At 38.3% G+C, this 19,219-nt stretch overlaps 2 protein-coding genes and 1 long non-coding RNA gene across 3 annotated transcripts in view; 1 reads left to right on the forward strand and 2 right to left on the reverse strand.

Annotated features, from left to right (window-relative positions):
• Window positions 1-3,069, reverse strand: part of LOC111263579 (uncharacterized) — a 6,367-nt gene extending 3,298 nt beyond the window's left edge. Inside the window, exons 1-2 of the mRNA XM_022838761.2 lie at window positions 1,607-3,069; window positions 596-881 (exon numbers count right to left, since the gene is read on the reverse strand). Coding sequence (XP_022694496.1) covers window positions 596-881; window positions 1,607-1,764 — 444 coding nt within the window. The 5' untranslated portion in view covers window positions 1,765-3,069. The remainder of the gene's footprint in view (window positions 1-595; window positions 882-1,606) is intronic.
• A 3,151-nt stretch (window positions 3,070-6,220) lies between these two features.
• LOC111263577 (uncharacterized) lies at window positions 6,221-11,229 on the forward strand. The gene is made up of 5 exons (XM_022838758.2): window positions 6,221-6,913; window positions 9,505-9,739; window positions 10,046-10,227; window positions 10,448-10,658; window positions 10,954-11,229. The coding sequence occupies exons 1-5, from the start codon at window positions 6,321-6,323 to the stop codon at window positions 11,095-11,097; spliced, it is 1,365 nt and encodes a 454-aa protein (XP_022694493.1). The 5' UTR covers window positions 6,221-6,320; the 3' UTR covers window positions 11,098-11,229.
• A 1,425-nt stretch (window positions 11,230-12,654) lies between these two features.
• Window positions 12,655-15,402, reverse strand: LOC111263558 (uncharacterized). Its single transcript, XR_002682289.2, has 3 exons — window positions 15,253-15,402; window positions 14,308-14,435; window positions 12,655-14,099 (listed from the first exon to the last, which is right to left on the reverse strand). It is a non-coding gene; the product is annotated as an uncharacterized LOC111263558 (long non-coding RNA).
• Window positions 15,403-19,219: the final 3,817 nt, after the last annotated feature.

The raw sequence follows: 19,219 nt of genomic DNA on the forward strand, positions 1-19,219 counted from the left end.
ACCCACTTTGTGTAACGGATATAAGAAACCCACTTTGTGTAACGGATATAAGAAACCCACTTTGTGTAACGGATATAAGAAACCCACTTTGTGTAACGGATATAAGAAACCCACTTTGTGTAACGGATATAAGAAACCCACTTTGTGTAACGGATATAAGAAACCCACTTTGTGTAACGGATATAAGAAACCCACTTTGTGTAACGGATATAAGAAACCCACTTTGTGTAACGGATATAAGAAACCCACTTCAACTTTCTTGTGGGGCAAAAACAAACGCGTAAAATAATGCGAACGCAGATAATTTTTAACAACGGTTACAAACTGCATTTTACCGTATCCCCAGAACCAACTTAATGCACGACCTAAGACATTCTCAGATCGTTAGAGGCCTGTGAGAAAGGAAGATGTCTCTTACAAGAGTACAAAATCCATTAACGCTTCGCCCGCAGAAGAAACGCGTGATGGCAGCTGTAAGAACGAGCGCACCGCGCACCTCATGCCATCTCCCGCGGTAGTGTGCTAAGTGTACTATGGGCCGGAGGCACTTTTTGGAGGGTCAGCCAAGGGAGAACTACAAAATCTAACTTCTTACTTCTAAAACTGCAGAGGAGCCAGCTGTCTCGCTTTGAGCCTTCATGAGTGTCGACACGTCAGCGACTTCAGTAAACGTGTGGGTGAGGAAAGGCCTCTTGCTCATCAAACACGGAATCGCCTCGGGCTCTGGAGTAGGTTTCTGTCCTTGTTCTTCAGTGGCCACCGGTCCTGGCTGATCAGTGACTGCCGTTTTTTCGCCCCCTCCCTTTATAAAGACAAAGTACGCTACCACTCCCGCAATAACCAGCACGACCAAAATAACAGCCACAATTAGCCAACTCGAACTGCAAAACAAAAGTATCGAACATTGCGAAAAAATTAAATTGACATTTGCAAGGGATTCTACTGTTGCTTATGCACCCGCGAGGTTGTCATAGACGAACGGTGGTCTCAATTAGCCTATTAAATTAATCTTTCGGCTAATAGTACCCGGTAGCCAATTTAAACAGGTTTTGTATTTGCCACGGATAAACTTGCGTGATTGGAATAAGTGGAGCATCCCTCACAGCTGGGGCTAATCTACCTCGTATGGATCGTACGGTGTCACAGACTCTTGCACATCAAATAGCAAACGATCGTTGAGCTGTTATTACTTACAATATCACCAAACTGTCATTAAGAAATAACAAGGATTTTATTATTTTTTCGTATTGCGTGAAATCTGTTTCGCTAAATTCAACGTTCTCGGATTAAAATTGTATAAAGGACATTTTTGCCTCAAAAGTCGATGGACCTAATATTGCCTTCGGACAGGAATAGACTGTGGTCGCAAGTTGATATCTGTTGGCCGACCCTAGCAATATATACTACCATCAATAAACCTATTATTCCTGAAGTTGAGCACCCAAAGAATGTCCCCTATTCTTACGCAGTTCTTTCCTGTTACTAGGCACACTACATTGTGTAATAGCCCACTAGACCTAAACTAATTCTAGACTACCACTAGATCAAGAATGAAGTGGCTATTCTGCAAAAGCTGATTACTCCAATACCATTACAAAGAGCTTACCCTCCTTTTTCACCAGCACCCTCCGCACCAGGTTTCGGTCCTTCACCAGGTGGGGCCTCAAGATCTTCACCTCCTGCTCCTTCAGTTGATCCAGTCTCTCCTGTGCTCTCAGGCTCTTCACTGCGGAAGCTTTCACCAAAATCCCCCTCATCTCCCATGGCAGGGTCTCACAGTAGGACAACTCTAGGTAGTATGCGTGGGGGAGAAGGAACAACTACGAGTGAATCGACCAGTTCACCCGCACAATCCACTGACGCTTAATTAAGGTCAGACACCTTCGTTATTTGTGATGTATGGCAACCGCTTTGCGATGACTTCGATATTTGCACCCAGCGGTTCTCGTGGACTCGGAATTAGTATCCACTTAATACTATATGTCGCTTTCATATACAGACGCTGCAAACGGCGGAGATCAATCAGTTTTATATCCTTACCCAAACTAGCGCTGTTTCTGCTCGCATTTTGGAAATAGCTACCGAAGGAAAGGCGACACAAAAGCCTGCACAGTATTATTAAAAGCAAGTGACACAAAAAAGGCAACCTCACGAGGAGCAATTAGTCCCATACCTAATTTTATGTCATACATTTGAGCATGCAGCACACAATCATGTACAGACCAGTAACAGCGGTTTCGTTTCTAATGGGTGTACGAAATATCCAGATTTCGGGTTTGAGATGTTCGATTTGAACACAATTTTTTGTGGAACTGAACTGGCCGTTTTCTAGCTAATATACAATGAAAGGGGCTGTTTCAGATTAGCGCCGATTTGGAGTTTATGGGAGCTGTTACCTATTCGATAATGCTGGTGGAGTGGACCTCGCCCATTTTCGTTGTCATGTAATGGAATTGCTCCCAAAGGTCAGCCATGGAATAATTTCAAACTGTGCCATCTGTGCCATTTTCAGTGTTTTTGCGCTGCTCATTCTGAATGCATGAACACAACGGACGTGTGAAGAATTCGTAAAAATTCATGAAATAAATTCTAATAGTTTCAACTGTGTAAAGTTAAACGAGAATAAGAACTGTATAACATCATCTCGACGATAATCATAGGTTTTACAGTACGCTACTTAATTTCGCAAGAATGCTCGATCTCGTTACTGTATCTTCAGTTGTTTGAAGGAATTACAATGCCCAAAATAACATACTGCCATACTGAGTCTCGTCAGACCTGTGTCAAGTAGATGACAAACTAACGGTAACGACAAAAGAGTAAAAGATCGATCTGTCAATTGCGACAATAATATACACCGGTACGTATGCCGTTAACAAGCATACGACTAAGAATATGCCACTAGTAAATGTCAAGCTAAGCGATCTTTGTTGTGGCGTTTCGGGTAATCTATCCAAAATCGCAAAAGCAGACATTGCAAACGAAGCGTTTACCTGACGCATGTTATAAAAAATACAAACACTACGGAACTTTGCGATATGTTAATTAAAGGATATTTGCATAGTGTTGTATATATAAACATGTTTTCCTTTGCAGGTTATGGCTAACCAATGCGTCTGCGGAACGAAAGCTTATTGCGATGGGTCTGGCGCTTTATTTACACTTTTATGATTTACTGGCGCTTAATGTTACACAGTTTTTAAGTGGCTTACATTTTCATTTAGGTAAGCTGATAGCTTATAAAAACAAGCTTCTACTTCTACGTAGATACTTCCAACAAGTGGCTGACAAAAAAAAAGAACAAGAAGGCACAAAAATAAGCAACATGTTATGCTATACGTTATTTAGAATAATTACCGAGAATTGAAGGACTCGCTGTCATGTTGATTGGTGTAAGGCAATTTGATCAAAACAAAGCTAGAATACGCAAGCAGGCTTTCAAACCAAATACAAAAGAAAATCGCTTCTTCTTTTTTTAAGTCTAACAGGCTCGTAAAACACACACCAGATTCAGATAGAACTTATGTTCTCAATAATTACTCGACAATACTAATAGTTATTATTATTAATGAACAACTGTTATATGCCCATCGTCCATTCATGTCAAATCGAAAATTCAGCCACCTTATATACCATATCGGTAATTTTGCGGCAGAAAATGTATCGCAGATCTGCATTCTCTTTGTTGTATCGTTCGTGTTTTCGCTTTGGGAGTATACGTGTGAATGCTATTAAGTTATTTCGTTTCTTCAGACTGTTTCACGTAATCTTAAGTTCTGCATAAACCTGTTTCGTCTACTAAAGTGATTTGTTTTAGCTGTTCGTAATTTTCCTGTACCCATTTTGGTAGCGAATGGACACGTCGGCTTATGAAAAAGGCGCCCATGGAACTCCACTCATAAATACGTCTTTCGACTTCCCTTATTCAAAATGACATGCTTAAGCGTTTGTTACACAGTGGAGTAAGGTCTAGATTATAAGCAGGTACAAACTTTCTCAGACTTTTCTGGGTTGTTGAAGTCTCATAATGTGAAACGTTTTTAATCAACAAGATAACTTCGTGTGCTAATTTGCCTCCCCAAGGCTCCTAGTCTATTCTGTAGCTGAGTGGCCATGCGGTCTGCGTTAGTCACGTCCCTGTACTTCCGAAATTCATGATAAGTCGCCCCTTTCAGATTTCCTTTAACCCTATGAACTGCTCACGTCAAGGCCTATTCACGGTTCACCCATTTTTCTCGTTCTAGAGCTCCTTGTGAGAAATTCCTTTTCTACTGTCCATACCGTTCATATGCCGCAATAACATTTTAGCTTTTATCGCGAGCGATTGTACGCTTATCTCCAAATCGTTAAAAATGATACTAAACTGAATTCACTAAGTGGGACCTATTTTTTTGTCTTTCATGGAATTTTTAATGGAAAGAGGCAATTCGTAAGTAGGGCGCAACTAGTTCATATCTCGCAGCAAGTGGGCCTAATTTCCATGCGGTAAAGCCTACAGTTCGTCATCTTCCAACTTCTGCTATTTGGAACAGCGATTGAGGCTTTATACTAAACTTATTGACCCCCTATGTATACCGATTTAAACTGTGCCCGGTAAAGATGAAAAGAGTTATTGCTTTTATACTAGAAAACGTTGACAGTCGATTGCTTAAAATTCGATGACGGCATGCTAACGTTTTACATGACTCCTATGAATACATAAACTTCTAAAAAATTGCAAACGATCAATTTTGCCGGTAGTGCTTAACTTGGCGTTAAGTAGAGCTCTCTTTCGCTCTTTTACAAGGCTAAAACAAACCTCGTCGACGAACGCAGTAACAAGGTACTGCGAATCATCCTTCTATTTTTTGCGCGATGCTTACTATATCAACTGCAGTTTCCCAACGTCGGATAAGAAGAAAACAGAACCCGAAGATTTGCAGCTTTTCGATCTCATGATTTAATCATACAGAAGACTGTTACAAACGAGAATGTGAAATTAACGCCAAACGCCGAATGAGAATATATCCATTTTTAAGGTAAACGGTTGAATAATTAGTAAAAGTTAAAGGTTGACAAAATGACATTCTGATCGACTCGATAATATATAGTACGCATGCCCTTTGGAAGCTTTGCCTATTGAGCTTTTAACCTTGACTTAAATTAAGTTTTAACTTAAAATTCCAATTTACCTAAATGTTAAAGAAACATTCAGTAACAAATGAATCAAATTTGTCACAGTACCTTGTAGCAAATCTTCTACGCTTTAACAAAAACTCGAATAGCAATAAAAAGGATAGTTAATATAATAGATTTTCTTTCCCTTTTTCTCTATATTGTTTTTGTTTATATCCCTTATGTCTCACTCATCATGCTTGCAGTTGAGGTCTTTCGCTACGTATTTCAAACCAAAAAAATAAGAATGCCACGATCGGCTGCTCATATGCGGTAAACATTTTTTAACTTTATGCAATTAATGATCAGTCCTGAAGATTTTCTTATATTTACGTAATCAGGCTCTTGTCAACGAGGTCCTCGATTACTGTTTTTGGCCTTTGAAAGCATGATCATTAGATCTTATACCGACCATACCCAGCCAAATATTGAATCCTGTCTAAAATTTTCTTGCACGCTATCTCGAGCGCCCTCATCACTTACGATTCATAAAAAAGTTCAGTCATATGTAGCACGCTTTGAAACTTCATATGAAAATAGGACAAACGCAAACATCGCAGGAAAATCTCTTTGAAAATTAAGTTGGGAAATGCTTAAGCAAAATTGCTTGGCCACAGCCTTTTTGAACCTAACGATATGCCTTGATTTCACAGTAGTGATTTACTTCTGTCAGATATGAACCTTCTATCACTTACCATTCCTCAAAGGTTGTACTCAAAACTTGCCCATGAACGCTGTTCAGGTCTGTTGAGTCAGACATTATATCTAATTAATTCCGCGTAAGTTAAATATGCGCATATGATACATACAAGAACCCAAAGCTGGGTAGCGTAGACGAACGAAGAACGCCAAACAAACCTTAAAATCTGAAGCAAAGAATAAAGAAAGTAGAAGAGTTCACTTCTAGTAAAGCCTATTTGGAAACTCGCTGCTGTAACGTAATTGTAGATTGTTGAGTAACTTAAACGCTAAACTGGTTCAGCTGGTCAATACGTGGACTAAAGATGTGTTAGTTAAATGCTTACTATAATGAATACAGGTGCTTCTATACCCATTGCAAGGAAACGACTTCAGCGCGTGGAATAGAATCATTTGCGTTGACAACGAAGGTTCGTTCTAATCGGGGGTAAGTTACTGGCCGCATTGCAGCGTAGTGACTACGCGCCATGGAAGAAAAAAATAAACTGGAGTCCAAAAGAATTTCCGGCCCTAATCCTTTGAAGACTTCTGACGTGAAAAGTATTTTCCAATCATCTGATGCTGCGGGTTCCGATGCAACAAGTGATATTCGATCGAGGCGTGAATCAAAGAACACCCCAATGTCACCTGGACCTCCAAGAGCGCCGCAGCTTAGTAGCGATTCTACGTCCCCTCAGCAAGAGAACTCTAAAGAAAAAGCGGGATTAAACACCTATATTCTGTCGCCTGAGCCAAAAAGTGGTTTTAAGGTAGCTGCAGACAAGGTTGTAGCAAGAGCTCCTGCGGACGGGAATGTAGCTAAAACACTTGAATCCAAAATTTTCGGTAAAAAGCCTAACGCTAAACATAGTGACAATGACTGGAAAACTAGTAAGCGACTAATTTCGCCTCCGTCTGATAGCCAGACAATGAGCAGCCTGTCGACGACAACAACGAGCGGTAGTAGCTTTACTCCCGCGGGTCAAAAGCGAAGCCCAGCAAGTGATCGGCAAGACGATTTGCAGAACATTTTCGGCGAACACGTTGATCCACAGTCGGTCAGTGCCACTTCAAAACCAAAGTATGCATCATTTTTAACTTTTTTTTTTTCTAAGAAGCACTATTCCAAATCTCAAACGAATACCAAATAATCTAAGAACAAATTTATTTAACAAACGCTGTGTAGGTACATTTAGTACTCGTCTTTCGAGATCTTAAGGTGAGACCTTTTAGGCCAACAGATGTGTTAAAATCTTGGCATTATTTTACGAGAAAGAACTTCTATTCCAGACCTAATGAAGATTTTTTCTCCAAAAATATATGTATTACACACAACTAAACGTCTTCAAAGTTCCATGCTAATATAGAGAAGCGCTGAAGAAAATAGAGCGCCCTAGCATCTCTTTGACAATCAGTACGGCTCCTACAAAGTTGAATTCCATCAGCGAATCCAGCCAGGTCAACAGCGTATACTTAGGTTTTTGTCAGATCAATCCTCAAGTTGGTAGTATTTTGAGCAGGAATCCCGCGGAGGATCGCATTTAGTGGGTAGTCGCTTTTTACCTTACGGCATTTGCATTAACATAGACAGGTGCCTCTTGAAGAGTCTTATATTTGAATTCCACTACGGGCCATTCGGGAAGTGTGCCCAGGTGCGCCAGATGGTTCGTTTCCTAGCCTCCCTAAAAAAGTACCCCGATTTAATCAATCGAAGTGAATGCAATGTTTTTTACCTCTTTCTTTTCGTTTTCGTGCTGTTGTGTCCCCATGGCCTGTATGGTCAGTACGAACACTGAATGCTGTCTAACAGGTTTGATGAAAAATGCTATATAATTGTGAATAAGGAGTAAGCTTGATTTCAAGTACGTGCGAACAAGCGGTAAAGGGTCCATATTGTCTAGAAGAGCTTAAGTTAATTATATTTCACGCTGATTCTGCTCGGAGTCATGAGCAAGTTGTGGTTTACGCCTAATATAAACATTTGTCATTTTGAGCGCATAGCCAGTGCGGGCCTTAGAGGTATTACGAAGTCTTTTACATAGTTACTCTCTGGAACATTCTGCGTGTTTTCTGCTGGTGAATTTCAACACGATCACCAATTTTTTTATTACACAAAAGCACAAAGTTGAACTCTAAACATTTTAGAGTTACTGAAAGAATCATTTGGCTTGGATTTAACAGCGTGTACACTAGCTACATGCTACACATCACTAAACAAAAACTTGACACTGTCCCAAGTGCGACCGTCTGGAACCCCCTTCCCGACTCCCTTCAAGCCAATGTTTCGATCTTTTGGTTTCCCGCTCCACTCCAGGATCTCGGATAAATCTCTCCGGGCCCATAACACTACACGTAAATTGACACTGTCCCAAGTGCGACCGTCTGGAACCCTCTTCCCGACTCCCTTCAAGTCAATGTTTCGATCTTTTGGTTTCCCGCTGCACCCTAGGATCTCGGATAAATCTCCCTGGGCCCTTAACACTACACGTAAAATCACTAATTAGTTTTGTGAATGCGATCTGATATCTAGTGTATGATTTGCGAAGATGATAGTAACTTTTGAGTTAAGTTACTATCATCTATCAACTATGAGTTTAGTTATTGTATTCATTGTATATTAATAAGTTAGCCTTCAAGTAGCTGTAAGTTTCAACTCAGCGGATCGTTGCAGAGGGAATTGAAATTGTTCGTAAATGGGCGCGTTCCTTAAGAGCGACGTCACGGGATACTGCCGCCAGTAACACCACATCCCTATATGTAACAAAATTAGGTGGGGCGCTGGGAAGCGTGTGACGAAACAATACGCCTCATGCGGCTGCACTTTTTGTTATGAAATATGTAGTGCTCAAGAAATTGCTTCAAGCTAATGACGGATCGCTCGTAGATTCTGATGTGCAATGGATAGACTACATTGCCAGGCACATTTGCTTCCGTTCGGAAATCAACTGCTTCGCCTCGATACTACCATACAATCCTGTTTTAACCAATAAGCAACATCTGACTGTTCAACTATTCCTACGCTTTCTTACAGCTTCACGTGATTTCGTTTATTTTTTTTCGCATGCATTGCTCCTCACCGGTTCAAAACGCCTGTAAATACCCCCACATCTCTCGGATAAGTTAGCTATATGAAAGATTTGCCCACACAATTGTCCTTTTACACAGATCGCGTGTCTCACAAGCCCCGAAGTAAATTCAAAACTATTGGAGAGGGTCATGAGCTACCAAGAAGGCTATTGATAGTCCTTGATGCTGCCATGGTTCTACCTAGTTGAAATTAAGTTAAGAAAATTTCAACTAGGTAGCTTAATATTATAATATTATAGGTATTAACTTAATAAATATAGGGATTATATTTGCGTGTTAGCACTTTCCGTTGCATGGTATTTTCCAATACCCGAACATCTAAGGTAGCATGAAGACTGGAGACAAGGGAATATCTAAGCCTATCACGGGGCTACGCCGAGGTGCTTCCCTTTTGCAAGCAACGAAAAGGGTATATGCGAAAGGAGAACCTAGGCAACGTAAGGGTATTTTTCATATGTTATGAACACTAGCTTGGTGAAAAACCATTTACTATTATTACATACCATTATTGCAATGTTATTTATGCAGCGTGTGCTGTCCGTGAGTTATGACAGAAAATAGCTGATCATTTATTTTTCTCTGAAGAGGTGTCTCCAAGGCGACAATACTTGTCATTGTCGTTGTCATTATAGCCGTTGGAATTATCGCGTACTTTGTTATCAAAGGCAAAAAGTTGGATGAAAGCCAAGCTATTGAATTAGGGAAGGCTTCGTTTAAAGAGTTCAGCTGCCCGAAGACTATTACAGCTGTGGACGCATTGGCGATGAAAGTGTCCACGGATTTGTCGAACGCAGAAACTTCAAGCGGTCTTCGGGTTGAGGTATGTTCTTTTTTTTCTCTTGAATTCCTTTCCATATTGGCTTAATACTTGCAAACAATCAGTGAACGTAGATTCATCGGATATAGTAGAAAGGGCCATATTTTTATTATGCCCATATTTATCTTGTGTGTGTACTTCCTGCTGCAGTTAAGCACAGCACTAGATCGATAAATCTGAATCTTCCTAGATTTTTATACTTCCAAATGCTTTGATAAAGATAACATTACTCTAGTAATGTTACACAAAATCCGAGTCAATGAGAATATTCCAACATTTAGTGATGTGTGGTATTCGTTAAAATTTCAGTGGATAGTGGTGTTTCGTATACCGGTAAACGTGACGGAAAATCAGAATATTCATTCAAGCTTTGTTTCAATGGTGTTCAGCAGCACAAGATTTAAAAGCATGCTGTTGTTCACAATGGACAGGTGCAGTCGTAGTTCCCAGCGAATTTTCCTATTTCCTGAGGCAAGCGATGATATAACGATGTGAGTTCAAAAAGAGTAGTTACTTTATTGCTGCCTTAGTAGGTAGGTTGGTCATCGTCTGTGAGAGCTGTTGTTCGTTGCTGCTATAACTTTTGCTAGACTCAGTGATGCTTTAGCATGTAGTTTCCTGCAATAAAAATTTCTATGGAGACCGTGCATTATTTAGTTATATCAAAAGGCACGTTTGTGGTTTAGAACTCATATTTCAATACAATTCCAGAGACCGATTGAACCTACAAACTTGGTTCGACCAGAGGGCGCAGCTACTGCAGGACTACAACTGCAGCATTGAGTTCCGTGTGTCTGATACTGGAAGAACGGATCTAGTGGCCACCGTTGTAGTTGCAGCCGAATTAGACTTAAGCAAACCACTTTTGCAAGTGTCAACTTGTCTTCATCAAACGTGCCGAGTCATTTACGAAACGACTGCTGTGAGTGACGGCAAAATTAAGATGGTGACCGTTAGATAACCTACTGTCTTTTAGCTTAAACGAGATCGGGTTCTATTGGAGTGGGATTAGCCCTTGCAAGACGCAAGGTTGAAAAAGAGCACAAGCATCTTAAATCACACTATGGCTTGTTTGGTTTGTGTCAGCCGCATTCTCGTTATTAGCAGTTCACAACATTCTATAGATGTGAGCATAAAAAAAAGCTTAGTTCAACATCGATATCTTTTGTTTCCACTAAAATATACAACATATACTTGAATTCTTCGTGATTCGACAGTTGGATTTGCTGAACGAGGGCTTAGATCTTTCAAAAGTGGATCTCCTTCTGCATGAAGGATGGGTTGGTCAGGCACCTATTGGGAGAGACTACAAGATGATGAACTACGTTACCGTTGAGACAAAGTGCGTAGGTACAAGTTGACCCAGACAATGACAACGTACCACGAGTACCCATGTTCGTTCAATGGAACTCTGCCTTTGAATCTAAAGCAAGTCGGCTTGTGGTAAGCAAATAATAAAGCATGTGGTTTTTTTTTATGTTCATTACCTGCAATGCTTCAGTTTGTTATTTCTTAATTACCTTCGTGATTTCAATACCTGGTTTTTACATATAAATCTGTTAATGCCTACCGGCAAAATTTGCAATGAAGACTAGAAATTGATCATAATCACTATCATTATGTCGCTAGAACAAATCAGAACGTCGATCTTCTGTCAACCATGAAACGAGATAACGAGCCGGCACTTTTTGAGCAAGAGGTTGACTACTCTTTAATGCAAACATTTTAAGAATGTTTTAAACCTAAGCTTGCTATACAGCTTACAACAGATGGGCGCCAGGCTCGAACGTTGATAGTAACAACGTCAGACACTCTATATAATTATAAAGAGAGTAAATAAATATTCATACATGCCAAATCTAAGGACGTACATTTTCTTGATCCATCGACTTGTTTAGTATAATAAACCAGGTTATTTTAAACGCGTTAATCAGAATCAATCATATAATATAAAACAATGAAGTAATATGGAGTTTATAATACGTGTTACTAGGTTCAATATAAAACAATGAAATCATAAGGCGTTTATAATACGTGTTACTAGATTCAGGCAGTGTTCATTCGTTCCATTCCAAAATACTTGTAAAATAATTTTGTTAGCTAAGTTATGCTGTCAATGTAAGGGCGCACGACGACGGTATTTTATTACAGTACTCAATTTCAAATCCAGCTTTACGATCTTTTTTTCAAGATTGTATACGATCTATTCCTATAACCAAACAAGAGCGTATAATAAAGGTTAGAGTTATATGTAGGGTTTTTCAAATGTATTATAAACGTTTAAACTTCTTTGTGCTTGGCGATTCCTGGAGCCCGCCGTGCCCATGTGCCAAAAAAGATAGATTATTAAACTCGCTATTAAAAAACTAAAAAAAAATATTATATATAAATGTTAACAACAGAAACAGTATATATAAGTATACTGAAACTTTTAGTAACTTATATATATATACTTGAAATATATATAAGTTACTAAAAGCTTATATAGTATATATATATTTCTAGTCCGCTTCAATAAGAAATCAATTGTTAACTGATTCTAGAATGAATCATTATTAAAAAAAAAACTCTTGTGATCTACTAAAATACAGTAGGTATTTTAGTTAGGTTTTTTGTGCGTAATATTTCCTTGGATTGTCTGGGACGATTGAAGATTTCGTTTATGCGTGTTTTATCTTAAAAAAAAAAGGGAACTAAGAATAAGAACATAATCAAACGAGTCGCAAATGGCTAACGCGGCCGTGGCTTCAGCTGAAGCCTGGGAGCAGTTAAAAAAATTTCCCTATCATATCTAAGACGAATTTCTTCGTCGAACACCTGATTCGACCGCAGCAATTTAAAAGGGGTACTTTTATAACCGAAACTAATTTCTGAAGTTTACAAAAACGGAAATTTTAAAAATCACAGCTATATCACAGTAAAGAGTTTTTATTGATATCGTGCAGTGTAAGCAGCTGGCAAGTACCAAGATATTAGCTGCCCCTCTTCCCTAAACCAAATCAGAAGTCCGATAAACGGCGTTCCATACACAAATATAGTCGGCGGTGCTATGTAACTTTTTACCTTGATGCTATTTGCCCTGACTGTGATGTCCCCAAAAAACGTTTCCTATAAAGAAAATGCCTAGTTAGTACAATCTTTTTTTTACAACAAAAAAACATGATAAACTCCTAACACCGACCGGATTGAAGAAACTTGACAAAAAAAATCAAGCTATCAGAAGAAATTATTACTATAGTTACCATATTAAGATGGCGTGTATTATCTGATGAACTTCATCCATTTTTCTTAAAGACGTAAATTGTCAGACTAATATTGCATTTCGCGGAGCGGCCAGAGTTTATTAACGGAAAACGTATTCTATTTTTTTTTGATACTGATTTTTCCGAGTAAATGCGTTTCAGAAGGAAATTTGTCCGTAATTAATTGGTAACTTGTGACTTTCTGTGTATTTGTCATACTGCGCCCACATGAAAACATGGTTTGGTCCGACGTGGTAGGCCAAAGTTACATTCTGCTAATGGCATTATCATTTACTATGGTAATTTTCATAACCAATTGAGACCTGTTTTTATGCAAAAAAAGGCCTCTGATTGATCTAAGATATAGATACTGGAATTATACCCGATAACTCAAATTTGTTAGATGCAATCATGAACGAAGTATCACTACAGAAAACCTAAGCCCAGTATACTCTATAATCCTAAACTAATTTGGCCCTAGTTTTTCTCATAAAGCGATTTAGTCGCCACGCAGGCCACAGCGGCAGCCACAAAATAAAGATTAAACTCAGCTTTATAATAAAGCAGTTCAATACATGCAACTGTAAAATATATAAAAAAAAAACCGCTGATGAAACATATTTTGCAAAAAAAATGCAAATCTGTCAAATGTTAAAACTGGGACTCAATGAGTAATTAAATTAGATACTAGTTTCTTTAGAAACATGCAGGTCAATATCTTTGTTTACAGTCCATTTCGATCAGATGCGTGGTGATTACGGTTGCCACTGTATTCCTTCTAGCTTTAACGAGCCTTCGGCGGACAAGTTCAGACAGGTCTAATTTGTAGATAGCTGCGATTGGCTTGAAGAATGACATACAGGCGTTTTTAATAGTTTTCTGATCGCACTCGATGTGTTTTATCAAGAGCTTCTTAAGGAACAATCTCCGCAACAGAGCCTCGAAAACGCGTTGTTCTCATGGAAATTTAACAGCATCTATTAATAATCAACTGATTATTCATCTTTGTGTTGATTATTCCTTGTTGGCGGCGTTCTCCTAAATCTTTGGGAGTTTCTTTTTTTCGAGTATATTTTGCGCACTGGCGTAATTGCGACGACGATGTTTGAAGATGACAGAAGCTGTAAATAGCATGATATAACAATTGTAAGGTATGCTCAATCGTAGCGAAAACTCGATTGTCACTAGACAGACTAGTCATTGCCGATACTATACTTACCAACTGAAGGTGTTACAAGCTTCAACTTGTTGATAAATGTATCACTAATAGCGATTGCAATTGAAGTAATAGATGTAGAGAGACCATGTGTCACTTCCGTGTGATCCTACCTTGAGCTTTAATGGCCTGATACTACCATTAGTATCCTGCTTGGTATCGCCTTCTTAAGCAGACACTCTCCTTTTTTGAACTTGTTATAGCAAAAGCGTCGAATGTTGCGCGTATAGAGCGTATCCACCTACAGAATCAAAGAAATACGACATCTCGGTAACATCGCTTACGACTATAATGAAAGGTGGGATCGCTAGGCCATGGCAATTCGCTTCTCATTTCTATTTGAGGCCGTGATCCATCATTACTAGCCATAACTAGCCGACTGACGTTCAGCCGGCAGTTGCCCACAGCTATGTCTTGTCATTAAAATTGCACAATAAGTTGACTAACAAATAGTTATAAGCGAACTCTAGTAGTCATACAGTCAACTCGGATCAATTAGTTTACAATTTTTTTTTTACTATATTTTCAAACAGAAAAAAATTCTATATCTAGATACGGGTTCACACAAAAACTGCCAGTGGATTTTCCTTCTATAATCGTGTTTAACTTAATGCAGGATACTAGTGAAATGGTAAGTGTTATTCACTAAAATGATCTGGTCAATAAAGCATTCGTATACCTTTCGTTCGTGGGCATTCTGATCGTTTGAAAATTCAGTTCTAATTGAATTATACAATGCGCCAGGGCAGACATTTGCTTACAAAATTGAAATTTCGTAAAAATGTTCAGTCCTGCCCGTCCTATGTGTACACTAACCTTGCTCCGTAAGAGTATTCGATCCCTTCCCCCTACGTAAAAGTATATATCGATAGGTCGAAAATATCGTTTCCTAGAGGACTGACATTACATGTCCGTTCCCTTGTAAAAAAACCATCTAAAGGATATTTTTTTATCCGGATATTTTATAATTAAGCCCTTAATATTGTTATATTCTCTATATTATATTCAATAATTCTGGTAAAAAAAATTTGATAGCTGTAACTTATGATTTTCTATACCTTGCCTTGCTAGCAGTATACCCGGTACCGCCGTTATCGTTACATTAGAACGAAATATCACTCAAGCCGAATGACGGGAAAATTTTGGCGTTTACCAAATAATTTCATTACAGCAAACGTTGCACGGCTGCCGATAGGGTATGATCTCATGTCCGAAGTACTAACAATTTTAAGCAAGAATTGGCGCCTAGAGCAGAGCGTCTGTTGTGACACGTAAATGGGTGGAGTGGCAACGTTACGGCGCGCATTTCCGTCGCAGTCGCTATTTAAGAATGAGACGTGAATAATTTACAACGTATCGTATATAACTCTTTCACAGAGCCTAGTACCAACACTTATCTACTCATATTGAAGACCATCTGGTATGGGGACCAAAATTAGTCTTTGTGAGGTACTACTGCATACAAAATATCTCTGTCGCTATGTTATACCTTGCATCGTCATCTTGCATCCATTTTCTGGCACCTAATGTCCTAAAGTTTTCTATGACTGCGAGAAGGCGTTACCTTGCCGCGGCAGTTTATAGAAGCGCACAAAGAATAATTCGCCAATAAGATAACCCTCTTTTAGCTTTAAAGTGGATTATACAAAAACTACGCAATGCTGAATTAATTTTTTCTATGAAATATAAATTATGATTGCAAGAATCTTTAACTACTCAATAGTGTAAAATGTGCGAAGTTATTGCTGATAACTTGTCCAAAATTCTGTGATAGCTTGAAATTGAATCACAATCAAAAAGTACTTATTGGCAAATTAATGTTAATTAATATTGTTCAAGCGTGATAAAATAGGCTAATAGGCTTATAAATAATAAATACGTAAAAAAAATAGGCATAGTCATTCATTGAGAAACTATGCGATATTCTTTGTTGGGCGTCAGCTAGCCGGAGTAGTTTAGCTGTGTGACAGCCGCGGCCTGCGTTTACTAAATGTAACTGCTGTATCTGCAATTCGGTTTATTCCTTGTTGAGATGAGCATGTTACTATGTAAGCGGTCGGCCATCAGTGGTTAGCATTAGTTATTTGACCCGTCTTGAAACACGGGCCAAGGAGTTCAAATGGCACGCGAGCCATTGGATTTTGACACCCGAAGGCGAAGTGAACTGCAAAGATATAGCTATTTGTGGTTGTTCCACGGTTAAGCGATGAGCTACTTATGCTTTCTGGCATTTGTGGACTACAATCGTGATGTTTAAGACCCGAAAGATGGTGAACTATGTCTAGTCAAGATGAAGCCAGAGGAAACTCTGATGGATACCTGAAGTTATTCTGACGTGCAAACCGATAATCTGATCTAGGTATAGGGGCGAAAAACTAATCGAGCCATCTAGTAGCTGGTCCCTTCCGAAGTTCCCTCAGGATAGCTGGCGTACACGTTTAGTTTCATCCCGTAAAGCGAATGATTAGAGGCATTGGGGGGTATATAGCCTCATCCTATTTTCAAATTTCTAATGGGTATGAGTGTTATTTCTCGATTGTTTCGAATAAGTTGCATTGTTATGCAACTTATATATAAGTTGCATAACAATGCAACATATATATATATATATATATATATATAGGCTGATTACTCCGAAAACATGCTTTTTTCGATCATGACATCGACGAACCGAGTAAACACGTGTTTACTCGAGGGGAAAATTGCGGATACGAAAACAGCAGCAGAAATTATTCGACATCTCTCTGATAACATTATTTCGATCTATATCTTTATCCCACATATACTTATTTATCGTTGTATCAACCATTCCTAAAATCTCGTCCAAATATACATTAAAACGTTTGTAGATCTTCATACAATGGAAAACAGTTAACGCTTAGTTACTCCAGGTTTTAAAGATTAGGTATAATCAATACAGGGTCACTACGTGTTGCACTAAAAACTTTTGTATATTCCTACACAGTTTCTACGAATGAAGGCTGCACAGTCGAAGCTAAGTTATTACAATACATATACACACAGCACATCTTGGTATTCCACATATATATAATATGAAATTTAAAAGCTTATAGTACATAATAACAATGATACTGGTTTCGCCTAAGCTCAATTGGTTGCGACTTAAGACTTCCGTCAAGAGTTGACAATAACTAACACAGAATCATTTTTTTGAATTTTTGAAATATTGAATATAAAAGATTCCAGGTAAGTTTCTCAGAATCAATACGGTACATACGGCCCTATATGCATGTTTATTTATCACAATTGGTGTACCAAAGGGGGGGGGACGCGGAGTTTATCATTATGCTTCACTGTAAGAAGCAACGGAAGACGAAATTCTATTGTGCACCGCTGCACCTTTTGCTTAATAGAGAAATTACAGTCGTGTCGCACCGTTACAGTCGCAGAAGCTATAACCGTGCGTCATATGACCTTTTCATTCACCTGTCTATGAAAATTTCAGAGTTCAATTTTAAACGTTTCCCACTGTTTTATAGGTTATACAGACCTGAAACAATGCGAATTTAGAAAACTCATATAGCTTTATGAATTCTTTATTACAATTTTCAACAAGCATATGTCTGGTACGCATCCCTACAAAGTGTTTTTCTATTCAATCCTGATTATCCTTTTTTAAGTGTGCAATTAATTACAAATAATAAGCGTACCAAAACTAACTTTTGAACTAAAAAAATTAATTTAAAAAATTTTAATTAAAAGTTTCAGCCGGGTTCACCTTTCAATTAGTCGAATAAAAATAATGAAACTATTCAGAATGCTCACAAACAACATTCTGAAAGGCCAAAACTTCGATAAGCTTAGTCAGAAAAGGAAGTGTATTGCATGGTTATAGCGAAATATTTAAAAATAATAAGCAAGTGAGCTAGTCATCAGCAAATCAAGTCCAATGCAAATGCAGTGTGCATCTAAAATACTGTAAATAGAAAAGTTTAGTTAATCAATGGTACATGCTATTAGTGAAGATGATTCAGCATGATATATGAATTTTGCGAATAGTATTTGGAAGAATTAAACAGTTTTCGATAGAAAACTATAAATTAGATATAAAGATAGATAAATTATAAATTGAGTTATAAAGCTACGTTTAAATAAAACGCACAAGCGCTATAATTGCACCAACCGATAATCTATAAATCCACATGTTATGTTAGAATACCGTGTAAACTTACCAGAGGAAGTTACAGCAAAGTGTGGTATTTCGAGCAAATAATTAACTGGGTAATTCTTTTTTATAGCCCAGTGGCTAGTGCTAATTACCCGAATTCATGTAGAATTTACTTAACGCGCATTTAGGAGAACGTCGACGAAAACGGCGAATTTCATTTTGAACAAGATGGAGCACCTGCACGTTACAATCATGCTGATGCAAAAGCATATCTTGATGAGAATCTTCCAAACAGATTGATTGGGGGATGAGGTTGCGTAGAATAAACTATTTGTGCCCCAGACCCGCCAGCGGGCTTTCTTTTCATGGAGATACCTAGGATATATAGTCTATGCCAGAATAGCTAAGGATTTAAGCGCCGGAATTAAACAAAGATACTAAATGTTTAAATTTGAAAATCAATAGACTGCTATTATCAGGAGCGTATTGACCAGAACGTAATATTTCTGCCTATACTGCGATTGGCACAAAAGTTGTATATTTTCTGTATATTTTTTTTCAGTTTAAATATTATGTGTAAATAAAAAGTTATATATATATATATATATATATGCAAGAATAATTTAAGATTGACGTCTTTGGTATTTTCTTTGATTGCTTTTTTCTTTAAGATAACCATTTCCTCTGTGTACATAGAATGAAAATGAAACTAAATTCCATGAGATGTGCCCTTCAAAACAACCCATGACCGAGTAAGTGTTTGCCGTGGGAATATGTATATTGCACGCCAAAACAGTTGACTAATCAGTCCCAGTACGAAGCACAACAACGTATATATAGTTCGTTGAGTCGGCCGCTTCTATTCTTCTACTACAGATCCATTGCAATTCTAAGAG

The sequence above is a fragment of the Varroa jacobsoni genome, unplaced genomic scaffold (assembly GCF_002532875.2).
Source record: "Varroa jacobsoni isolate VJ856 unplaced genomic scaffold, vjacob_1.0 scaffold_774, whole genome shotgun sequence".
NCBI lineage: Eukaryota > Metazoa > Arthropoda > Arachnida > Mesostigmata > Varroidae > Varroa > Varroa jacobsoni.

Bases quoted from the DNA above. Each gene is read 5' to 3' on its own strand.
- LOC111263577 (XM_022838758.2), top strand. From the start codon at position 6,321: ATGGAAGAAAAAAATAAACTGGAGTCCAAAAGAATTTCCGGCCCTAAT. The intron at 9,740-10,045 runs GTATGTTCTTTT...TTAAAATTTCAG, and splicing joins CAAGCGGTCTTCGGGTTGAG to TGGATAGTGGTGTTTCGTAT. The intron at 10,228-10,447 runs GTGAGTTCAAAA...ATACAATTCCAG, and splicing joins GCAAGCGATGATATAACGAT to AGACCGATTGAACCTACAAA.